The sequence below is a fragment of the Hippopotamus amphibius genome, chromosome 4 (genome assembly GCF_030028045.1).
Source record: "Hippopotamus amphibius kiboko isolate mHipAmp2 chromosome 4, mHipAmp2.hap2, whole genome shotgun sequence".
Lineage (NCBI taxonomy): Eukaryota > Metazoa > Chordata > Mammalia > Artiodactyla > Hippopotamidae > Hippopotamus > Hippopotamus amphibius.
Window position 1 is genome coordinate 1,025,403 of NC_080189.1, and position 19,299 is coordinate 1,044,701.

At 56.7% G+C, this 19,299-nt stretch overlaps 1 protein-coding gene across 1 annotated transcript in view; it reads left to right on the forward strand.

The window, feature by feature from the left end:
• Positions 1–19,299, forward strand: part of PTPRN2 (protein tyrosine phosphatase receptor type N2) — a 641,085-nt gene that overhangs the window by 519,302 nt on the left and 102,484 nt on the right. Inside the window, 1 exon segment of the mRNA XM_057732470.1 lies at positions 12,896–13,108. Within this exon segment, the coding sequence (XP_057588453.1) occupies positions 12,896–13,108 (213 nt within the window).

Genomic DNA, 19,299 nt, shown 5'->3' on the forward strand with positions numbered 1-19,299 from the left:
TTACAAAGAGGTAAGTTGAAAGTAATATCTCTTCGAGACTCTAGAATCTAGAGAATAAAAACCAAATTAACCTGTAGGGAGACTGCTCTGTTCGTAAACGTCTGTCCCTATGAAGAATTTTTCAGAATGCTACTTTTAATGGACAAACTAATAATAGTAATAATCAGGCTTTGAAGCTTTTCTTGTCCTTACAGGAGTTGTAATTTCAAAGTTTGAAAAAGAAAGTCTACAAACATTCCTACATATTTGCTAACCAATCCTTGCAGCATACATTCTTGCTGAAATACCTGTTTTGGTTTTAGTCCCGTGGTTCCAGGTGATCACGTTAAGCCATTGGCGGGAGCGCGAGCTCTGTTTCATAACAGACTCCTGTTTTTGTATTTCAGAAATCCTAGATCAACCTGAATATAAGCCAAGATGAGAAATAATAATAAAAGCTGAATTATGTGGGTGATTTTTCTCTGTTTTTTAGTAAATTATTCATATTTTTCTTGAAATAAAGTAAAATATTTGAACTAATAATTTTATTATTTCTCCATTCCTCTCAGTTTTAAAGATTTCACAGCAGTATGTGAAAGGTGCTAAAGTATCACCCCAGTTGGTGAACTGGACTGTCCTGCTTCCGATATGCAAGGAGACTGGTGGGGAAGCTACTCAAATGCAGCCCCTCTTGCTGCAATGGACGTGTCTTCTGTCTCCATGAATAAGACATGTCATTCGTGTCTAAAGCTCTTCCGAATATTGTCCTTGAAAATATAATGCAGTTCAACTGAGTCATCTGGACTGAGCTGTGCAAGCATCCTAAGTTTTAGAAAATTATCTCAGTGCCAGCTACTGTTTCACTAGGAGATTGACCAATAAAACATCTTGCTTTTCAAAATTCATTCCTTGATATAAAATGTTATTTTCTCTAACATTAGATGTGTATGAAAATACAGTATACACATAGCTACAATATTCAAAAGGATCAAATTTCACTTTTATAATTTAAAATCATTTCTTTGAATGGATTTACAAATCAAAAGTATTTTATCTATAATTCATGTACTACTATTATACTTTTAAACAAAACTGACTCAGATTTTCTAAAGTCAAGAAGTATCCCAGAAGGTGTTTTTGCGCCTTCCTCCCTTACCATAATACTGAAAATTCCTGAACGAGGTGCTGGTTTGCTTTATAATCATGTTTCCCATGACAATCTTTCTCTATTTTGTTTTAAAATACATTATCTTTGATAATTTAGTTCACTGGAAATTTATTCTCATCAGTTAAATGTGTGAAGTATAACAGTGTGGTGCTCCTAAATTGAAAATGAGATTTTTAACACAGAACATTAGGTTTTACATGTAACAAATGTGATCTGCACTTTAAAAGAAGTCTTAGCAAGATCAACATGTCATTTTAAACTATTTATATTGTTTAGATGTTTCGTAGGTCTTGGTGAATTTTACATATACACTACTTTTATTCATCAGCCAAACAAGCCTAATTTCTATATGAATCATATACTCATCGTATATAAATGATTTCAGTCAACATGCCCTCAAAAACATTTTGCATCATGTTTGAAACTTTTCTCTGAAAATGTCATTGAAATTGTAAATTGAAATTAATTAACTAAATGAATGACGTCTAAGCTCTCGTGACAAAAAAGAAAAAAAATCCTAACAGCGCCATTCATTCTCCAAGATATTAGCTGAACCTCGTCTTCCATTATTGTCAAAACACTTTCCGACTAAAGTATTTTCAAGAATTAAAAGATAGATACATTTTTCCTGCCTTGGATATAAGAAAGGATTTTAAAATAAAGGGAAATAGAATGGAAATCTGGTGGATTAATTTATCCGTTTCTGAAACAGACTAAAAGGATCAGAACTTAAAATACAAATACATTCTTTTAATGAATTTGCTGGGCAATCCGTTTATCTTTGAGCTGCGAAGGGTTCGGAGTCAGGCGTTGTGTCCGGGGGAGGGCGGGGAGGGAGGGGCGGGGGTGCCCGACAAGGCACCGCCCCCCCCACAAAGAATAGACTGTGCGGTGCGCACCAAGGCGTGGGTGAGAAAACAGACTTTTTTGCTTACGAAAACCTGCATTAAGAGTTTAAGGCCCTTCTAACTGTTTAAAAAGTGACCAGGAGCAAACTTAAACCGCCACCATCGTGCCACCCCCCCCTTCCTGAAAGCGCGAGAAAGACGGGGCATTACATTCAGATTAAATCGGGGATGTGCTGCTTTGATGTTGGAAGTGAGACCCTTTGGGAGGACTGAAAGACGGGCTAGGTAAAAATGCATGTGTTTACTTGTTATTTACTTACTTATTTAACCTGTCATACGGTGTTTGTGTGGAAAACAGGACAGCATCTGGCTTTGGCTGCGCGCCCTCCCTGCGGTCGCCGACCCTCTGACCGCCCCTGGGGCCCCGGACGACGCGGCCAGGGTCCTCCTCGCGCCGTCGTGGAGCCAGGGTGCCCGCGTGGGGTCCGCGCCGCCCTGGTGACCGAGGGGCCGGACCGGGCCTCCCCGCGGGCCACGCCCCAGCGCATCCGAGCGGGGTCCTGGCAGCGGGCTGTGGCTCCCGCGATCGGGGGCAGGAGAGCGAGAGGGGCGCGCCGCGGCGGGCGGGCGGGCGGGCGCGGAGGGGGCCGCGGGGCCGGGCGGCGCGCGGGCTCCCTTCCCCGGCCCCGCCGGCCCCGCCGCCCGCGCGCCGAGCCCAGGGGCGCCCGGCCGACCCCCGGCCGGCGGGGGAGGTGGCGCGGCCGCAGCGGCCTCTCCCGGCCCGCCCGCCCCGCGAGGCACCGCGCTGGGTCTCGGTGCAGACGCGTCGCCCGCGCCCACCCGGGCCCACAGCGAGGGCCGGGCGCTCCGGCGCCCCTGCGGCCGAGCGCGGGGCCTGGCCACGTCCCCCTGGCCGCCCCGGGCCCCACGGAGTCCCCAGCACCTCAGGAAAGGCCGGGGCCCCTGTCCCGGGGAGGACTCCCCCGCCCCCAGGGCTCTGAGACCCCCCGCCGGGGCGGCGGCGGCCCGGGAGCCCACTCCCGGCTCACGGAGGGGCGCGCGCGCACACACACACGTGCGCGGGCGCGCGCGAGGCGGTTGCTATGGAGAGCCGGTTCCCAGCCAGGCCGAGCGCGGCGGGCCCCCTCCCGCAGGCCTCCCCTCCCTCCCCGCTCCCCCGTCCGCGGTGCTACCCCCTCACCCCGCCGGGGTCTCCGGGCCCCTCCCCCCCTCCTCCCGGGAGGGACCGGGCCGCCCCGGGCCCCGCGGAGGGCGGCAGGCAGGGACAGGCCGCCGGGGCTTGGTCCCCCGGGGGCGGCCCCTGGCGCAGCGCGGGGCGTGGGCTCCGGGGGTGGGGTGGGGGGGCCGCTCCCGGAGGCCCGGCGGGCCGGCAGGGGTCGGGGGCGTGCGGGCCCTTCCCCAGCGCGGGGACGCGAGAGCCGGGGTGGCTCCGCGCTGCCGGCCTGTCGGCTGTCCGGGGCGGTGCGCCGTGGTGGCCCGCTGCAGAGGAGCCGCGGTGACCCTTCGGCCGCCCGGCCAGCGGGCCTCCCGCCCCCGCGAGCCCGGGCCCACTCAGGCCTACCGAACCCGCGTTCCCCGAAGCGCTCGCCTCCCGGCCCCTGGACATACCAAGTGCAAGCGGGTCTCAGCCTAGGGCTTCGGTCAGAGCAAGCGAGTCCCTCGGACACTTTGGGCAGAGGCGAGCACTTCGCAGGCGCTCGTGCCCTGAGCCCTGCGGCGGGGCGGGGGGTGGTCAGGCACTTCTGTTTCCCCGAGAGAAAGGCGGCGGCGGGGGTCTGGGGGCAGTGCCTCGGGGGGGGGGGGGGCGGGGGGAGGTAGGGAAAGGGGGGAGGCGGTGCGAGCTCGCCGGAGGGGCTGGCCGGGGTCCTCGAGCTGCGTCCTCGCCTCCCCAGGTCAAAGGCCTGGGGGTGGGGGTGGGGGCCGCCGCTCGCCGGGCAGCGGCCGGAGCGGCCCCGGGGCCGCCGGGGGTGAGCAGGAGGGGCGTCGGGCGAGGAGGGGCCGCCGTCTCCAGCTGTCCCGAGCGCGGGAACAATGGGGAGGCAGTGGGAGAGGGGGACTGGGAGGAGGGCGGCAGGGTTTCCAGAAAAGGAGAAACTAAAGAGCCCTCCGCAGACTGTCATCTGCATGTGACAAGATCTCTCCCCCCACTCCTTTCTTTCTTCCCCTGGTGCCTGCAGCTGTGGGCCTCGAGAGCGCATTGTACACACAGATGTTGGGTTTCAGCTCTGCGCTCTCGGCTGCTCGGCGGGGGGGCGCCGCGCACCGGGGGTGCCTCGACCTGTGGCTGCGACCAGGGGTCCAGAGCTAGGAGGGGGGAGAGTGCGCCAGAAAGGGCCGGGGGAGCAGACGGGGCGGCCGCGCACCGGGCCCAGACGGTCTGGTCGCCCCCCAGGCCCCTGTTGGGCCTCGGGCGCCGCCGGCCTGACTCTGAGTCGCGCCCTGGGCCGGCGCCTGGGGTCGGGGAGCTTTGGGAGGCGCGAGCGACTGAGCGCGCGCCCTGAGACCCCGCTCCGCTCCTCCTGCGGGACCGTGGGCCAGGCCGGGCCTTTGACCTGGGGAGGCGAGGACGCAGCTCGATCCCTTCGTTTCCCCGCCATCTCGGTCCGACGTTTCGGGCTGGCGGCCCTCATTTCGCCTGGACCAAATGGTGGCATAGTTCCCAGTAGTTCCTGCGTCCGGCAAGGTGCCTTGTACGCGCCTTCGAGACCCAAACACTTGAGCGGGATTCCTACGAAGGCGGGGAGTTGGGGTGGGGGTGGCGGGCATTTACGCGCTGATTTGCCCGGCGTCATTGGCCTGCTTCAATTTGGAAAGGGCGCAAAAGGCCCCCGGGGCATAAGTGTTAAAACTAACCGGGAGGGGTTTGTCCTGAGTTTTTCTCTTGCAAAGAGTTTCGACGCCCCCACCCCTCCCACAGCAGAGGTCACAGCAGGGCCGTGCAGGTTGACATTTCTTGCCGAGTCCCCTCTCCCCCGGGCGCTACCCTGAACTTGCCCAGCCTAAAGTGCGACTCGAACGATGAAAGGGAGAGAAGCTGAAAAGAAAGAAAAGGCGAAGGCCTGGGCTGCCGCGCTGTGCAAGTGACTGACAAAGCCGATGTCCATTCATAGTCTCGGGAGAGAGAGGGTGTGCGGAGAGCCGCGGCCCCTTAGCCAATTGCTGTCAGCAACATGTGGGGGGTGGGGGGACATCGCTATAGCAACCGGTGGCTGGGCCGCGAGCCGCGCCGCCGCCGGCCGGGTGCGCGCCGGGCCGGATATAAGGCGGGGCGCGGCGGCCGCGCTGGATGGAGCTGCGCGCGCGGCCGGTGGCCCTGCGGGGACCGTCCCGCGCCCGGCCCGGCGCCCGCCCTCGCCGCGCCCTGACCCGAGCGCCTTGCCCGGGGCCGCGCGCGCCCCGGCGGAGCTCGTAGAGCCCGGCCGAGCGGCCGAGCGGAGCTGCAGGCTCCCGCGGGCTCCGAGCTGGTGCGGCCGCCGCCACGGCCGGTGAAGCTGCAGCGCGCGGCACCTTTGTCTCCGCCGCTGCCCTAGAAGTTTGTGGTCAGAAGCAGGATGGCCCCGCTCGTCTGTGACTCCGGCCCAGGGAAAAAGGCTGGCGGTGGCGATGGCGCCGCCGCTGCCCGCGGCCGCCGCGCCCCGAGGCCGTTCGGCCGGGCATACGTCCCCCTCTCCTCCGGCTTTGGCGCCCGCCCCGCTGCAGGTAACCAGGGGCGCCGGGCCGGGGCACGGGCACTGGTGGGGCCGTAGGAGAAGGGACATGGGGCTGGGTAGGGGGCCGGAGGGAGCGGGAGAGACCCACGGAGGGCATCGCCAAGGCATGTGGGTGGCGCGGCGAGGAACCAGAACCTGGTAAGGGTGGAGGGTGCGCGCGGGGCGGGGGGAGGGGGTGGGCTCAGATGGGCGACCTGGGCATCGGAGAGCCCAGTCCGGGGGCTAACTCTGACTCGCAGCAGGCTGCCTGTCAGATGCTCTGTTTGGCCGGGGAGGTCTGCGTCTGAGGTCATCCTCCAGGTGGGTCAGGGGTGGACATCCTATGCTGACCCGGTCGGTGGTAGCTCTTCCTGGGACCCCGAATTGAGAGGGGGTGTGAACTATCCCACCCCATGGCGCCCCGCGGAGACCGCCAGGGCTGGGCTTGGGCCGCTGCCCCTCGGACTTCGCCTGGCCAGCCACTCCGGGCAGTCCAGGCCAGCAAGAGAGAGGGGGCGGGGGCTGGGAGCGCAGATGGGGAGGGTCGTGGGAAAAGATGACGGACAGGATGAACAGCCAGGGTGGAAAGGAGCCGACGTGGGGGCATTTTCCTGCCAGCCCATTTTGGGGCGCTCTACGCCCTGCTCATTCGGGGGCCGGAGCGCGCCTCAGTGCTGTAGAGGCGTCGCAGTTAGTGGACACCGGAGGGGCACCCAGGGAGGAGAGTGCCAGGGGCAGGCGGGGCCGTCTGTGAGAGTGCTGGGTCCTCTGAACCCCCCAGCCCGTCGGAGGAACGGCTCCGAGCGGCCACCTCCCCTCCCCCAAAAGGAACCTGCGCTTTCTTGGCGCCCTCCCCGGTGGGGCCGCCTCGCGACTGCCAGTGAAACTTCTGACGCGGAGCTGTTTGAAGGAGGGACTTTATTTCCATCCTTTATTAACTACCTGTGTGGTTCTGAACTGGGACTTGCTTCGGGGTTTTGGAGAAGCCTCGGTCGGGTCAGTCTGGCAGACCCCCAAACTAGGGGTTGAAACCTCAGCAGAAGAGGCCTGTTAGAGCCGGAGACCGACTCCAGCCCTTTTGTGTCATCTATGCTCAGAGGTCGCTCCACGTTGGACGGCTGGGGGCGGGGATCACAGTCACCAGTGCCCACTGCACCCCCGGACGCACAGCCGGAGGGTGGCCGGGAGCCACCGGCCGCAGCGCGCAGCGCGCTCCCGCCAAACGCCCGGCGGCCCGGCCCGGCCCCCTGCCCTGCCCCCGCGTCCTCCTGCCCTGGGGTCCGGCGGCCGAGCGAAGTCCGCAGACCGCGGCCCCTGGTCGGCACCGCGGAGCCTCCCCACCTGGGGTCAAGGGCGCTGTGGGGCCAAGTGGTCTTCGGCAAACCGGCCTTCTCCGAATTAAATGCGAACACGAGGGCGAGGAGGTGAAGGTTTGTGTGCAGGAGCGAGACGGAAGCTCCTGTCTCTTTATCAGCCCAGGAGGAGTCGCCCCCCGCGCAGCTCCGTGCACCCCGCGTGGCTCCCGAGACGGGCGGCGAGGTGAGGCGGGGGCCCCGCACGGCTCCCCGGGTCCGGGGGTGGACGCGGCGTGCTTGGTCGCCTCGATCCGCGCCCCGCGGCCGGCGCGCCTTGCGGCGGGGGAGGCTGGGCGCCCGCCTGGTCCCCGCGGGAAGGAGCTGCAGCCGCCCGGGGACCCTCGGTGCCGTGAGCCCCGCGGCTCCCGGCAAGCCCCGACCCTTTGTGTCCGGCGCTGCGGTCTGATCTTTGCGACCCGGGCGCGGATCGCGTGAATGAGCACGGCGGGGGGACTGGGAGCGAGGGGCGAGGGAGCCGGGGCTGTCGGGGTGGGGGGCCGAGCACGGCCTGCGTCCCCGGGCCCACGCTCGCAGCGGCCCCGCGAAGGGGTCCTGGCGCGCGACGCCGGCCGAGCCCCCGGGAGGCGGAGGAGAGGAGCAGACCCCCAGCCCCGAGGAGGGCCTGCTTCTTGCGGAGCAGTCGCCCCGGCCAAAGCGCGGGTGGCCCGGGGCCGCCCGAGCCCGCGGCGCGCGCCGAGTGTCCCGGCGGAGTCTGAGTCTGGCCGCGGGCAGCGCGCCGGCCGAGCCCGAGGGCGGCTGGGCCGGCTTCCTCCCGGGCAGGGCCGCGCGGGTCCCTCCGCGGAGGGTCGCCCTCGGTTCCCCCGCGACGCTTTGCCGCGTATGCAGCTCTGCTGAAGGGTGGTTCACACGGGGGGGTGCTTCCCGCTTTAAACCGAAATATCGTAAATCTTCCCTGACGCCTGAAAACAGTGTTTCCCCAAAACTGATCTTCTAGGAGTACTTAAAGATGCAAATAGACAGTTTGTAATCTTTTGCGTACTTACTTCTATGCCTAGGCCTGAAAAAACAACCCTCACAAATAGCCGATGTTAAAACAGCGTATCCCCACTTTATTTTCATTAAAGTTTATATTTAAGAATAATTTTCTTGGAAATTGTTTTCTTTTGCCCATATAGGCTTTTTTTTTTTTTTTTTTTGGCTACTTGAATGGCAGATTTGCAAGTACAATTTCATCTGCACAAACGAACAATAGCCTTCAGCTGCACAAAGGATTTCTCCCACCCTGAATTCAGACCGCAATGCCTCTTGCTCTGATAATAGCTTCTGAAAAGATTTTGTAATGCAGAGAATTAATACATGATTATTTCCGCCTGACTTCTCTCATTTATTAGAATTCTGTGGTGAGTTCCAAATTAAAAATAGTTCAGTTAACAGCTTTAAAAAAATACTTCTAAAATATTTTAAGAACGCCCCTCCCCCCCCCCCCATATTTTTAAGTTTGGGCATTCCCATGGCCTGAAAACTGTTAAAAAAATTTTTGATCAGCTTTGGAGTGATAGTTAATATATCTTAGTAAATATATTTTAGTAAACTTAGCATGAAATTTCCAAATAATTCTAAGATGCTTTAAATGGGAAAGCAAAGACAGACTTGTTTTAGGAACTCATTAGTGGTCTCTAAAATTAATTTCTAAACTTTACAGGGAAAAAGATCTTTACAATTATAGCAACATAAAAGTGCAGAGGAACATGGCTAAGGCTGGGTTTGCAAATCAAGTTCTTTAAAAATGATGCAGATGAAAACATCAACAATATTAGAAGCTTATGTCAATGAAATCGCTGTGTGCTTGTGCCCATAAGTTTTTAGGTACAAGTATCTTTCAAAATTTAAGTCAGTGACTTCGATCATGCTAAGGGTTACAGGTTACATAGCACAGCCTTGGAAAAATACTAAATTTTTCTACGTGTCAACAGATATTTTTACCACAAAGTTTTATATTCGTGTGGCTGCCTCAGTTCTCCCAATCAAGTTTGGGTATAGAATGTTCTTTTTTTCTTCTCTCTTCTTTTATTTTAAGCTTACCACGTGGACAGCCAAAAAAAAAGTTGTGAAACTATTTTGCCATGAATGGCTCAGAAGGTAACATAAAGGGAGCCCCTGTACCTTCACTGATGAGCACAGATCAAAATAGTCTAAACAAGTCAGGACAACGTCTGGAGATTCTAAAGGCTATTCGGATGGTCTCTGTGGTCAGGCATGTATCTCAAATCACAGCTTTTGCAACATTTAATATTCTAAATTCAAGGAGCTGCAGGTGGAGATTGTTGAGTGGAGGAAATATGCAATATTGTGCTTCAGTTTACTCTTAAGATGCATCTAACGTGATATAAAGTTGAATTAACTATTCCTGATTATTTTAAAGATCATACTTTTCCTGCTTCTGAAACTTAGTATCAAGTGCTTGTATAAGTGTCCCCTACATCCCGGGGTACACAGACGCCCCGTGTGACCAGGCTGCTTCCTCCACCTTCCCCTTCACCCCTCCCCCACTCCAAACTTTCCGGGAGGCGGAGGCGAGCTGCCACTGTACAGAAGGAGGCGGTCCGCTTTTAAAAGACGCCTGACTGTAAATGTCAAAGTCATAAATATTTAAACATTATTTTCTTTCAATTTCAAGTCAAGACTGACAAGATGCCTCTAATTAGCGGAGGGCTCTCTGCAGGGCTCAGCCCCAGGACAAGACTGCAGGGAAGCGCCTGTAGTTCCAGCCCATCAGCCTGGGGGAGCCGGGACCCCGGTCACTCCTGGGCAGGACGGGGGGCAGACTCACTTTTAAGCAAAAGCACATATTTCTTTCTCTTAAATCTGGTTACAGGGGTCTTAAGTTTTTTTTTCACTCTACAAAAAAGAAAGGATATAAGATAATCATAGTCATTTAAACTCAATCACTGTGCCGGGGGGGAATGCATGCTCTTTAATTTAAAAAAAAAAAGTATAAACTTGTGTTTTTTCCGGGACTCCTAAGACCTGCCTTGCAGCCAAGAGTTTTTCCTCCCCGCCTGACGCTCCGGACAGCACTAGGTGCGACGCTGGAATCATTGAGGGGGCCCCAAAGAAGAGCGACTTTTCAGCTTCCAACTGAGGTGCCCTCGGGCCAGCGGGAGGCAGGGTTCCCCGCCGGGCCCTGAGATGCTGTGGCCTCCGCGTCACAGTGTTCCAAGCCAGTGTGTCGCTCTCTGTCCCACCACCGGCTCCCTTCTCCTCCTGGTCCGATCCCTCCTCCCCAGCCGCCCCACCGCGGTCCGGGCCCCTCCAGGACCGCTGCCCGCCATCCCCAGCCTCACCAGAACCCCTCTCCTCACTGCAGGAGGACCACTGACACCCCTTCCCTGCAGGGCAGCTCCAGCCAGGGCAGCCGGGAGCCACAGAAAATGGGACTCGGTGGGCGTAGGGTCCCTTCCTCTTCCCTCTGGGAGCACCTGGGACCCATGGGGTCTGGGCAGCTGGCAGGAGGTAGAGCGCGGCCCAGGGAGGAGGAACCAGGGCAGTCACTCTCCTTGACATTTTTCTCTGACCTCTGAGTAAATTCCAAGCGCTGCGGGAGGGGAGGCCTGGCAGGCCCCTTTCCGCTCCCCGGGCCAAGCGCATCGCGCGGGACATCGCGACCGTCGGTTTCCGGCAGCAAGGACCGAGCCGGCCCTGCGGCGACGCTTAGACTGCCCGGCCTCCATGGGAAGAGCGACCCTCCGGGGTCTCGCCCGCCGCCCCAGAGCTGGGCCAGGGCAAAATGCAGGCGCCGCTGCTGGCCTCCTCCGGGGCCCCTGCGCGTCCACTGCCTCCCACCCGGAGCCGAGCGGCGACCGGGCTGCGTCTGTGGCCCTCACACGCGGAGACCCCGCGCCTGGGCCGCCAGGGCGCACCGCCCGGGGGGGGGCCCTGCTCGGCCCGGTCCCCGGCGTCCGGTGGGCCACCCCCCCCCGAGGCGCTGTGCGTCCCCTCGGGGCCAGGCTGCTCGCCGGGCGCGTGTGCGCTTCACGTCGCGGGGCAGGAAGGGGCGGGACGTCCCCGCTCCCGGGCGCGATCAGCCACGTGGGCGCGGCCCCGTGGGTGGGGCGCGGATGCAGGGCCGGCCAGGCGGGCCGGGATGGGGGGGGGGGGGCAGCAGGAGGCCCCCGCCGCCGGCCGCGCCCCGTCCTTCGTTGTGGTGCCCGCTCGTCTGCGGGGGCTCGGAACGGCGCGGGCCCGGTGTGGAGTCGGGCCTCTCTCCCGGGGGCCGCGCGGCGCTGGTGGGGGAGGGGAGCCTCGGCGGAGCGGGGGCAGCGTCCGGGCCGGAGGGCGTGGGGCCGGGCACGGCGTGGGGGGCGCGGGGAGGGCCGGCCGGCAGCCCTCGGGGCGACCTCTCCCTGGAAGCGGCGGGGCGGGCTGGGGAGGGAGGGGCGGGGAGGGGGAGGGGCGAGGGGAGGGGTGCGGGTGGGGAGGCGTCCACCGCCCCCGCCACGCGAGGGCCCCTCCCCCGGCCCCTCCCCCTCGCGTCCCCGCGCCTCCGTCCCTCCCGCCGCCCGCGGACCTGCCGGCCTCCGGGAGCCGCGCATCCCCGCGAGGCAGTCCGGCGTCTCTCCTCGTTTGCCCGCGTTTCCATGAACCCGGTCCCGACACCAGCTAAGCCGCGGCACCGAAGGCAAGAGGAGGCTAATTAATGACCAGCTTTTCCAGTCAAGACCGGCGATAATTGGTTTGGTGGCCTTTATGATTACGAGATAAAAATGGCCCGGCCTGACATAAGAGGCCCTGTGTACACTCGGAGACAGGAGGAAATGAAGAGTTGGGAGGCTGAATGCGGAGCAGAAAATTACTCATAGAAGAGAGAGAATGAATAGGCCGGCCAGGCATTCATGGGGAAAAATCCATTTTGTCACCACGCGAAATTAGGTGCTGGAAGGGAGTTTGCTAATTGTTCTCGTCTTGTAGCAACCGGGACTGAGGCGGGGGCGCGCGCTTCCATTCATCCCCGGAGTAATTGTGGAAGGGTGTGCTGGCCGCAGTCTTTCTGTCGTGCCCTGGCGGTTTTAATTGTTGCTAATATTCCTTCTAATGAAGCTAATGAGGGCGGGCACTGTGCAACGTTGTGCGCACGGAGACTCGAAAGGATGTTCTTACCCACCCCGCCCCCGCCCCCCGTGAGGCCTGAGACTCGGATGGACCTTGGCTCCCTTACCTTTCACTCTCCAAGAAGTGAACAACTGGACCCTCGTGCGCCCCTGTCTTGCAGCCCCTTGCAAGGAAGAGGGCCGAGGTGCAAAGTGTGGGGTCTGTGACAGGTGTAGAGGGACCCACGTCCGCGGTCTACACCAGGGGACGTGCCTTGGAAGGCTAGCCGAGGAGCTTCCGGGGCGGCAACCCCTGCAGCGTATCCAAGCCTCGCGGAGCCTGGCTCACTAGTTGCACGTCTGCTGCTGCTCCTACCCACAGCAAGATGCAGGCACCCCCATCGGCCCACCACCCCAGCCGCACCGTTTGTGAGGCATCCTCTCTGTAAATGCCCCTCACACCTGTCTAGGAGGGACGAAGGCTTTATTTTACTTAGGGCAGTGAATTAGCTGCTAAATACTTTATACTGTTACATTTGGAAAACAGCAGCCATTAGGAAAAAAAGTGATGCCTCTAAGGACTTTCCTGGTGAAAACACTGCCGTCGGCGCCGTGCTGTGTCGGGGTCGCGCTGGCTTCTGGTCCGAGGGCTGCCTTTCTGGTTGCCCGCCCGTCGTCATTTCAGTGCCAGCGCAGAGCTGTACGTGTTAGGTTGCATTTGGAAAGGAGGGTTTTGGGGAACTCGTGATTCATTGGGTGCTAACCTGCCCCCTCTCCTGTTCTGCAGAAAAGCAAACTCAAGCTTCTGCCTCACCGGGCAGAACAAGAGGACTCGACCAAGTTCATCGTGCTCACTCTGGTCTCCATCGTGGCCATCGTGGGGGTCCTGCTGGCCTCTGGCGTCATCTACTGCCTGCGACACAACTCTCACTACAGGCTGAAGGAGAAACTCTCGGGACTGGGGGCTGACCCGGGCCCAGATGCCACCAACGCCTACCAGGTAAAAAGAGGCTTTTCTAAGTGCTCTTTCAATTCCATCCACCACGGAACAGACGGATTAAGTCATGTCTGGCCTCTCCCCCATTCCCAGCGGTTGTTCATGTATTCATAGTTTGGGTTCTTGTGCCGATTTGAAACTTCTCATTAGCATTCACGTAAATACCTTGCAACCCTAGTTTTCCTACTCTAAATTAATCTTATGCTGTTCTGGGATGGTCTCCTGTTAGCTGTGAAAGCGGGCTGCTAATTAGAAATGTGAAAAAAGTACAATACATGAATTATGTATTATCTGTTATCTTTCTTAGTTTGGCCACTATTAATAAAAAATGCCAGAGTTGCAAGATAAATTGGTTGCGGAGCTTATGAAGATGTCTCTTAAATCATCAACTTCCTCAGGGTTTTATATGAAAAGATCCTCTGACCCGATCTGTTGCCACCTTCGCCATTATTTGGATAAAGTGGCATCCAAGGCTGACAGACGGAAAGGAAACCGAGGACGTCTTCAGGAGAGCGGTGGTGGGGCTGTGCACTGGGGGTGCAGAAACAGTCCAGACACACCTGGAGACAAACTGGAACCAATGAGAGTGAGGGGAGGAGATTCAGACCAAACTGGACGTAGGAAAAAAAACCCCTCACTGAATGGCTGGGAGTTCTGTAGCACACACTCCAGGTTTGATAATGCTGTGTCATGAAAACACACCTTCAGTTTTAACAGCCGTGCAAGCCCAGAATGTATACCAGTGAGGCCATTTGATTTCTTTTGACATAAAATGTAACTCCAAGTATATTTTCCCATTTGAGGAGGTAATTTACTTAATCATTGTTTTTAAGGTTCAATCGATATATTTTGTAAAAGGCTCTCTCCCATCAGTCTTTGTTTTCTCAAGTCACGTGATTGTGATTTAGACTATGTCATGCAAATAATGCATCCTATTTTACAGTGGCATCTATAAGTATTATTATTCTGTCATCCCACTTGCACTGCTGGGGGGCTGCTCAGGCTCTTTCTAGAACCTCCCCCCACTGGAGCTTGTCTGAGAGCCACCCTGACCCTGTCTCACATAAGGCACTGGGATGAATGGATAAAATCTCTCTGCTTGAAAGAGACCAGAAGATAGCATTCTCCCCATTTCAAAACTCTTGACGGTGGTGTTGAATGCAGAGAACCTCTGGTTTTCTGGAGGGATCAGAATCCTGGTCAGTAAGATCTTTTCTTATAAAGAAACGGCAGCTTCAAATGTGCGGGAGATGGCATTCCAGGAGCAGAGCTAGCTTTGCTTCAAAGCAAAAGCAAAAGCATGTTTGAAGAAGCTTGGGGAAAAAATGTCACACAAACTAATAAGAATTTATCCAGAATTTCTACTGAGCAAGACCAGTGTAGGCGGCCGGGTCTGCAGGGCCCAGCCTGTGCCGGACATAAATAAATTATGACACCGCTTCTGTTCCGTGTGTGAGAGACGGGAGATCACACGCGTGGAGGGTTTTAGAAAGCATGGCATCCTTTGATACGCTTTGAAATTCAAGGATAAAATATTGATAGGATGGAAAGGTTGGGCTTGCATGCGGGAGTGACTAATTCTGACGAAAGTGCAGGTTGCAACGGCACACTTAAGCCTGAGTTTGTGATAATTAACAGAAAAAAAAGCTTCCCAGTGACAGCTCTAATTAATAGTATCTGTAATTAAAATCATGCCCTTCCAGCAGGAAAATTGTTTGAATTTCTTGGAGTGACCTTTATGCAGTTCCTCCGGGGGGCATGGTGGTTAAGTTGATATTGATTTTATAATGAGCTCTGGTTTGTTTAATAAGAATCTGTAATCCAGACAGTAAATGAAATGTGTGCTTTTCTTCCATCCAGATTCATTTAAAGAAACAAAAAAAAAGAAAAAGGAAAGAACACATAAAAAACTTTTCCTTTAAAAATAGGAGCTAGGAAAATTTGGAAATGAAATTCTTGTAGAGATTTCCTGGTGGGCTTAGTTTGGAAATCACTGCAGAGCACCCTGTGGGAGCGGCCCTGGTTACACGTGGAGGCTGCCCCTCACGGCGGGCCCCTCACAGTGGACCACTCACCACGAGGACGTGCTGGCGCTAGGCTGCCGTGTCGTTTGGGTTTGTTTTTGGCCGAGCACGCTCAGCACATGGGATGAGGATGTCACAGTTTTTAGCTCTGCGTTTCGCTGAGTCATGTATTAAGGACTCGTGAAAGCGTAGCTACGCCTAGAGGACTGTATGTTTGTAAACAAAGTGGGTATTCATGCATGTCTGTATCCACACTTCGTTAGGGGTTTCTATAACTGCCTTGGAGACCCCCTTCGCGTTTAAAAGTCTGTCTGAAAGGTTTTTTTAAGTTCTTCAAACACAAATCAGTAATTGTAGGGCAGTATCTTGTTGCTTTCATGCCTCATTTACAAATCGCTAAACTTCTGCACTTGGCTCATTCTGTAATACAAGTGAGGTTATGGGTGACCGCGGCATAGTTCCCTTCCCTGGGTTACAAGGAGAACGGAATGCTTCAATATCGTGCTTTATTTCACGGGGACATGACGGAAATATTCAGTTCCTTTTATAAGGTTTCTGAAGAAGGGAAACAGTATTGTGTGAGCTAGGGGAGCAGTGAGTGGCCTAGGAGTGGAGTGGTAGGTGGCAGTGTCACAGGTTCTGCTGGTAGCAGAATAGGAAGGCAGCCTTTAACCAGGGAACCGAGTGCTCTCCTGCAGGAAGGGCGCGGCACACAGGCCTTGCGGTGGGGAGGGGAGGCTGGGGGCCGGTGGCTGCAGGCGGCCTGGGGCCTTGGGCGTGACCCCTTCTTCCCACGGTCAGAGCAGCCACGTGTCCTAACTCAGCTGCACGGCAGTGGGGTCCTTGCCAGACTCCCAGCGGGAAGGCCCTCACGTGGCTGACCCTTCGTAAGGCACTGGTCTGCGTCTTCCGCTGTCCGTCCCCTGCAGTCCCGGCGGTCTGTCTGTGCCCCGCGTGCTCGTGATCCATGGTTTGGGGTTCGGGGTTCCAGCGGACTCATGGGGTGTCCCTGAAACATCAGGGCTTTTCTTAAACTGTTTCCAGACAGTGAGTAGTTTGCATTATCAGCTTCAAACGCAGACATGTTTAAGCGTTGTTTTCTCTCCCTTGAAAGAGAAGGACCTCATAGACAGAGTCCGCACTTTAAGATTCTTGGGTAGTTTACACGTGTGCAAGCATGTGGTATTCGCCTTTGCTTTACCTATTGGAAAAATCACATCTTTCTTGATAGACTCTTATGTGTTAACACTTAAGATATCAGTTTCACCAGGTAATCTTTCAGAGTTTAATTTGCTCAAACTTGAAAGAATTGGGTGTATTAACTTTTGGGAGAACTGAAATCCATCTTTAAAGATCATGTTGTAATGGAATTCTGCCACTAAACTTTTCCCCATTGTTTCAGTAAATGTTATTTTTGTCCTTTAAATAGATAAACATACTATATTTGGATTACATCTGTATTTCTTGATCTAAAAAGCCAATTTCTTTACTTTTATTCCTCTTTCCCTCCATTGGCATGTCACGTGACATGTGTGCGTACGTGAGTGTGTATCTGCACACCCGCGCCCACTAAGGGCAGCCCCGGGCTTGTGAGACTGTCTGTGCTCTGCACGCGGGCGTCCTGCTTCCGCGGCCGGGGACGGGGTGAATGTTCAGAAACACGCCCTTAGATGATGGGAAGGCTCCCCGCCTCCCCCCCACCACAGGCGCTTTGAGCGCTGCGTCCGCACCTCCGTGGCTTTGATCATCTCGGATCACAGGCCCCCGTGGAACTGCCAGCGCAGCCTCTTCTGCTGCTTTGCCTGCTGGTGCCCAGAGGCTCCCCGGGTTTGGGGCCTTTGGAACCCGACCCAGAGGAGAGGAAGCGGGCGGGCAGGGCCTGTGAACACCACCCAGGGCCCAGCCCACCAGCTCCAGGCTATTCGGGAAATGACGGCCGCCGGCCACCCCCTCCACTTGGGCCGTCGCACCTGGGAGCCCAGAGGCCCCCTGACCGCTCACCCGCGGTCGAGGAGAGTCGGGCTCTCTAACGGAGGCAGGTCCCAAGTTGGCTCTTCTCCTGGCCCATGGCTCAGGGGTCCTGCTGGGCGAGTCCCCTCTTCCCTACTCGGGGCACACAGCACAGGAACCTTTCCCGGTTGGGGGGAGGGGAGGGGGGAGAGCGTGAACGCCTGGGTCAGCTCCATCCACCGCCGGGTTCTAACATAGCCCTCTCTGTCTCAGTCAGCCGAGTGTCTTCCAGCTGCCTGGCTTGGCTTTACATTTAAATTCTCAGGGCGAAATACTTCTGTGTGCAAATTTCTAATAAGCAAAATCTATCCTGCTTCTAAAATGGAAGGGCTCCTGAAACACTGTCAAAGAACATCTCTTTTTATGATAACCAGTTGAGCCTGAGAACTGGAGTCTTTCAGGTTTTGACTTTGCAGAAGTAGCTGGCAGTACCAATGTCCGCAGGCAGAAGTCCCTGGAAACCTTCCAGATTCTGATCAGTCTTGCAGGGGTATGTGTGGTCAGGTAGAAGCCAGGCTGCTGAGGGTGGGGCCCGGGGGCCTCCTGACTCTGTGACCCCCGCACAGGCCTGGGCTCCCCTGCGCGGTACGTCCTGCTGTGCTCCTCGCGGCAGCCTCGTGAGCGCCCGGGTGATGAGAGCAAAGGGGCCCTTCCACCCGAGCGTTTCTGGGACCTGCTTTTGGCCTGTGTGTTCAGGGTCAGGGGATCCGTGTTGGGGCCGGCAAGCTGTTCTGCAAGCTCGATCGAACCTTCCAGATACCTTTCCACTCTGGCTCTGAGTGTGTTTCTGGAAGACCTGAATTTGTAGCATGTTTTTCTCATAAATCTTAAATTTTCAAACACACGATTTCCAAGAGCAGTGACCCCACATTCATCCTCTGGTTTCTGTGCAGCGTGTTTCCTCAAAAGTAGCTCCTGAGATTTGGAAACAGATCTTCTAGGGGAGGCGAAAGTCTGGAAAGATTGCCAAAGAAATATCTAAACATGTAAAGAAAACATGTTGCCGTCCTAATATAGCAGCCACTTCCCTGATCAGACAATGATAATCAGATCAGACTTAATTAAAAATAACAGACCCCTCAGTGAGATATTGGGGAAATAAAAGACTGGGATGTCTAATAGGACCAGCCCTGAGGCCTGGATTCTGCAGCTTCTTCTGGATCCTGTGTTACTTACTATGGTCTGTTTCCATTTTCGTGGTGTGTCACCGGGTCTGGGTTTTACTCAAATACCTGTTTCTCAAGGTGGGCCAGGAAGTTACGTCCGGGAAGTGGGGCGGGAGGGGGTCTCTTATGGTCCCTCCTCTGCGTCAGGTGGATTTCCCAGGTCCTCTCATTTTGCTCTGTAATAGCCGAGGGAAGAACGTGTGTCCAAGAGGGAGGCCTGGTCCTCACCCAGCTGCTGGGCGGTGGATGGGCAGCTTGGGGGTGGCGAGGAGAGGTGCATGGCTTTAACTGACTTCATTACGGGGAATGTTCTGGTCGCCTTGCCCGCTCACTGTCAGATCAGAGCATGCTTCTATCTTGCAGAGGCCAGGGCGGCAGCCCAGATGGTGCCCTGGGCCTGGGAAGACCCCCTGTGAGTCCCTGCCCTCCGCCCCCAGCCATCAGCTCCCACAGTGCCCGCATAGGTGCTTGGAAAGCCTCCTCTGGCCCCTTGTCCACACCGTGTGGCCACTCTGGGCAAGCAAGGTCCATTGTCCACATGAGGGAAGTGAGCACGGGATGGGCTCGGGCTTCTCCCTGCTCCCGTGGCTGTGGATGGCAGAGCTGACCTGGGCACTTAGGCCCCTGGCGTGTGGAGAGCAGGCCAGCCGGCCAGGGACCCTTGCAGGACAGGACGGACCCTCCCCTGCCCCCACGTCTGGTGGCCGCTCCGCCGCCCTGCTCCTCGCGGTGGGAGACGCTGGGGAGAACTAGGAGGAGTCAGCCTCACTCTCTGCTCGTGGCCGAGGCGCCTGCCGCAAGCCCACGGGAAGCCTGGTAAGCAGCGCATCCCGCCGTGATGGCGAGGTGGCGGCAGGACACGGACCTCAGACACCGCAGAGTCCCAGGGAGGAGCGCAGAGCCCGCTGGTGGGGGGGGGGGGCGGGGCGTGTGGACCCACAACGATGGCCTGTAGGGGGAGGGGCTGCGCCAGGCAGGAGGACGCGCTCAGTCA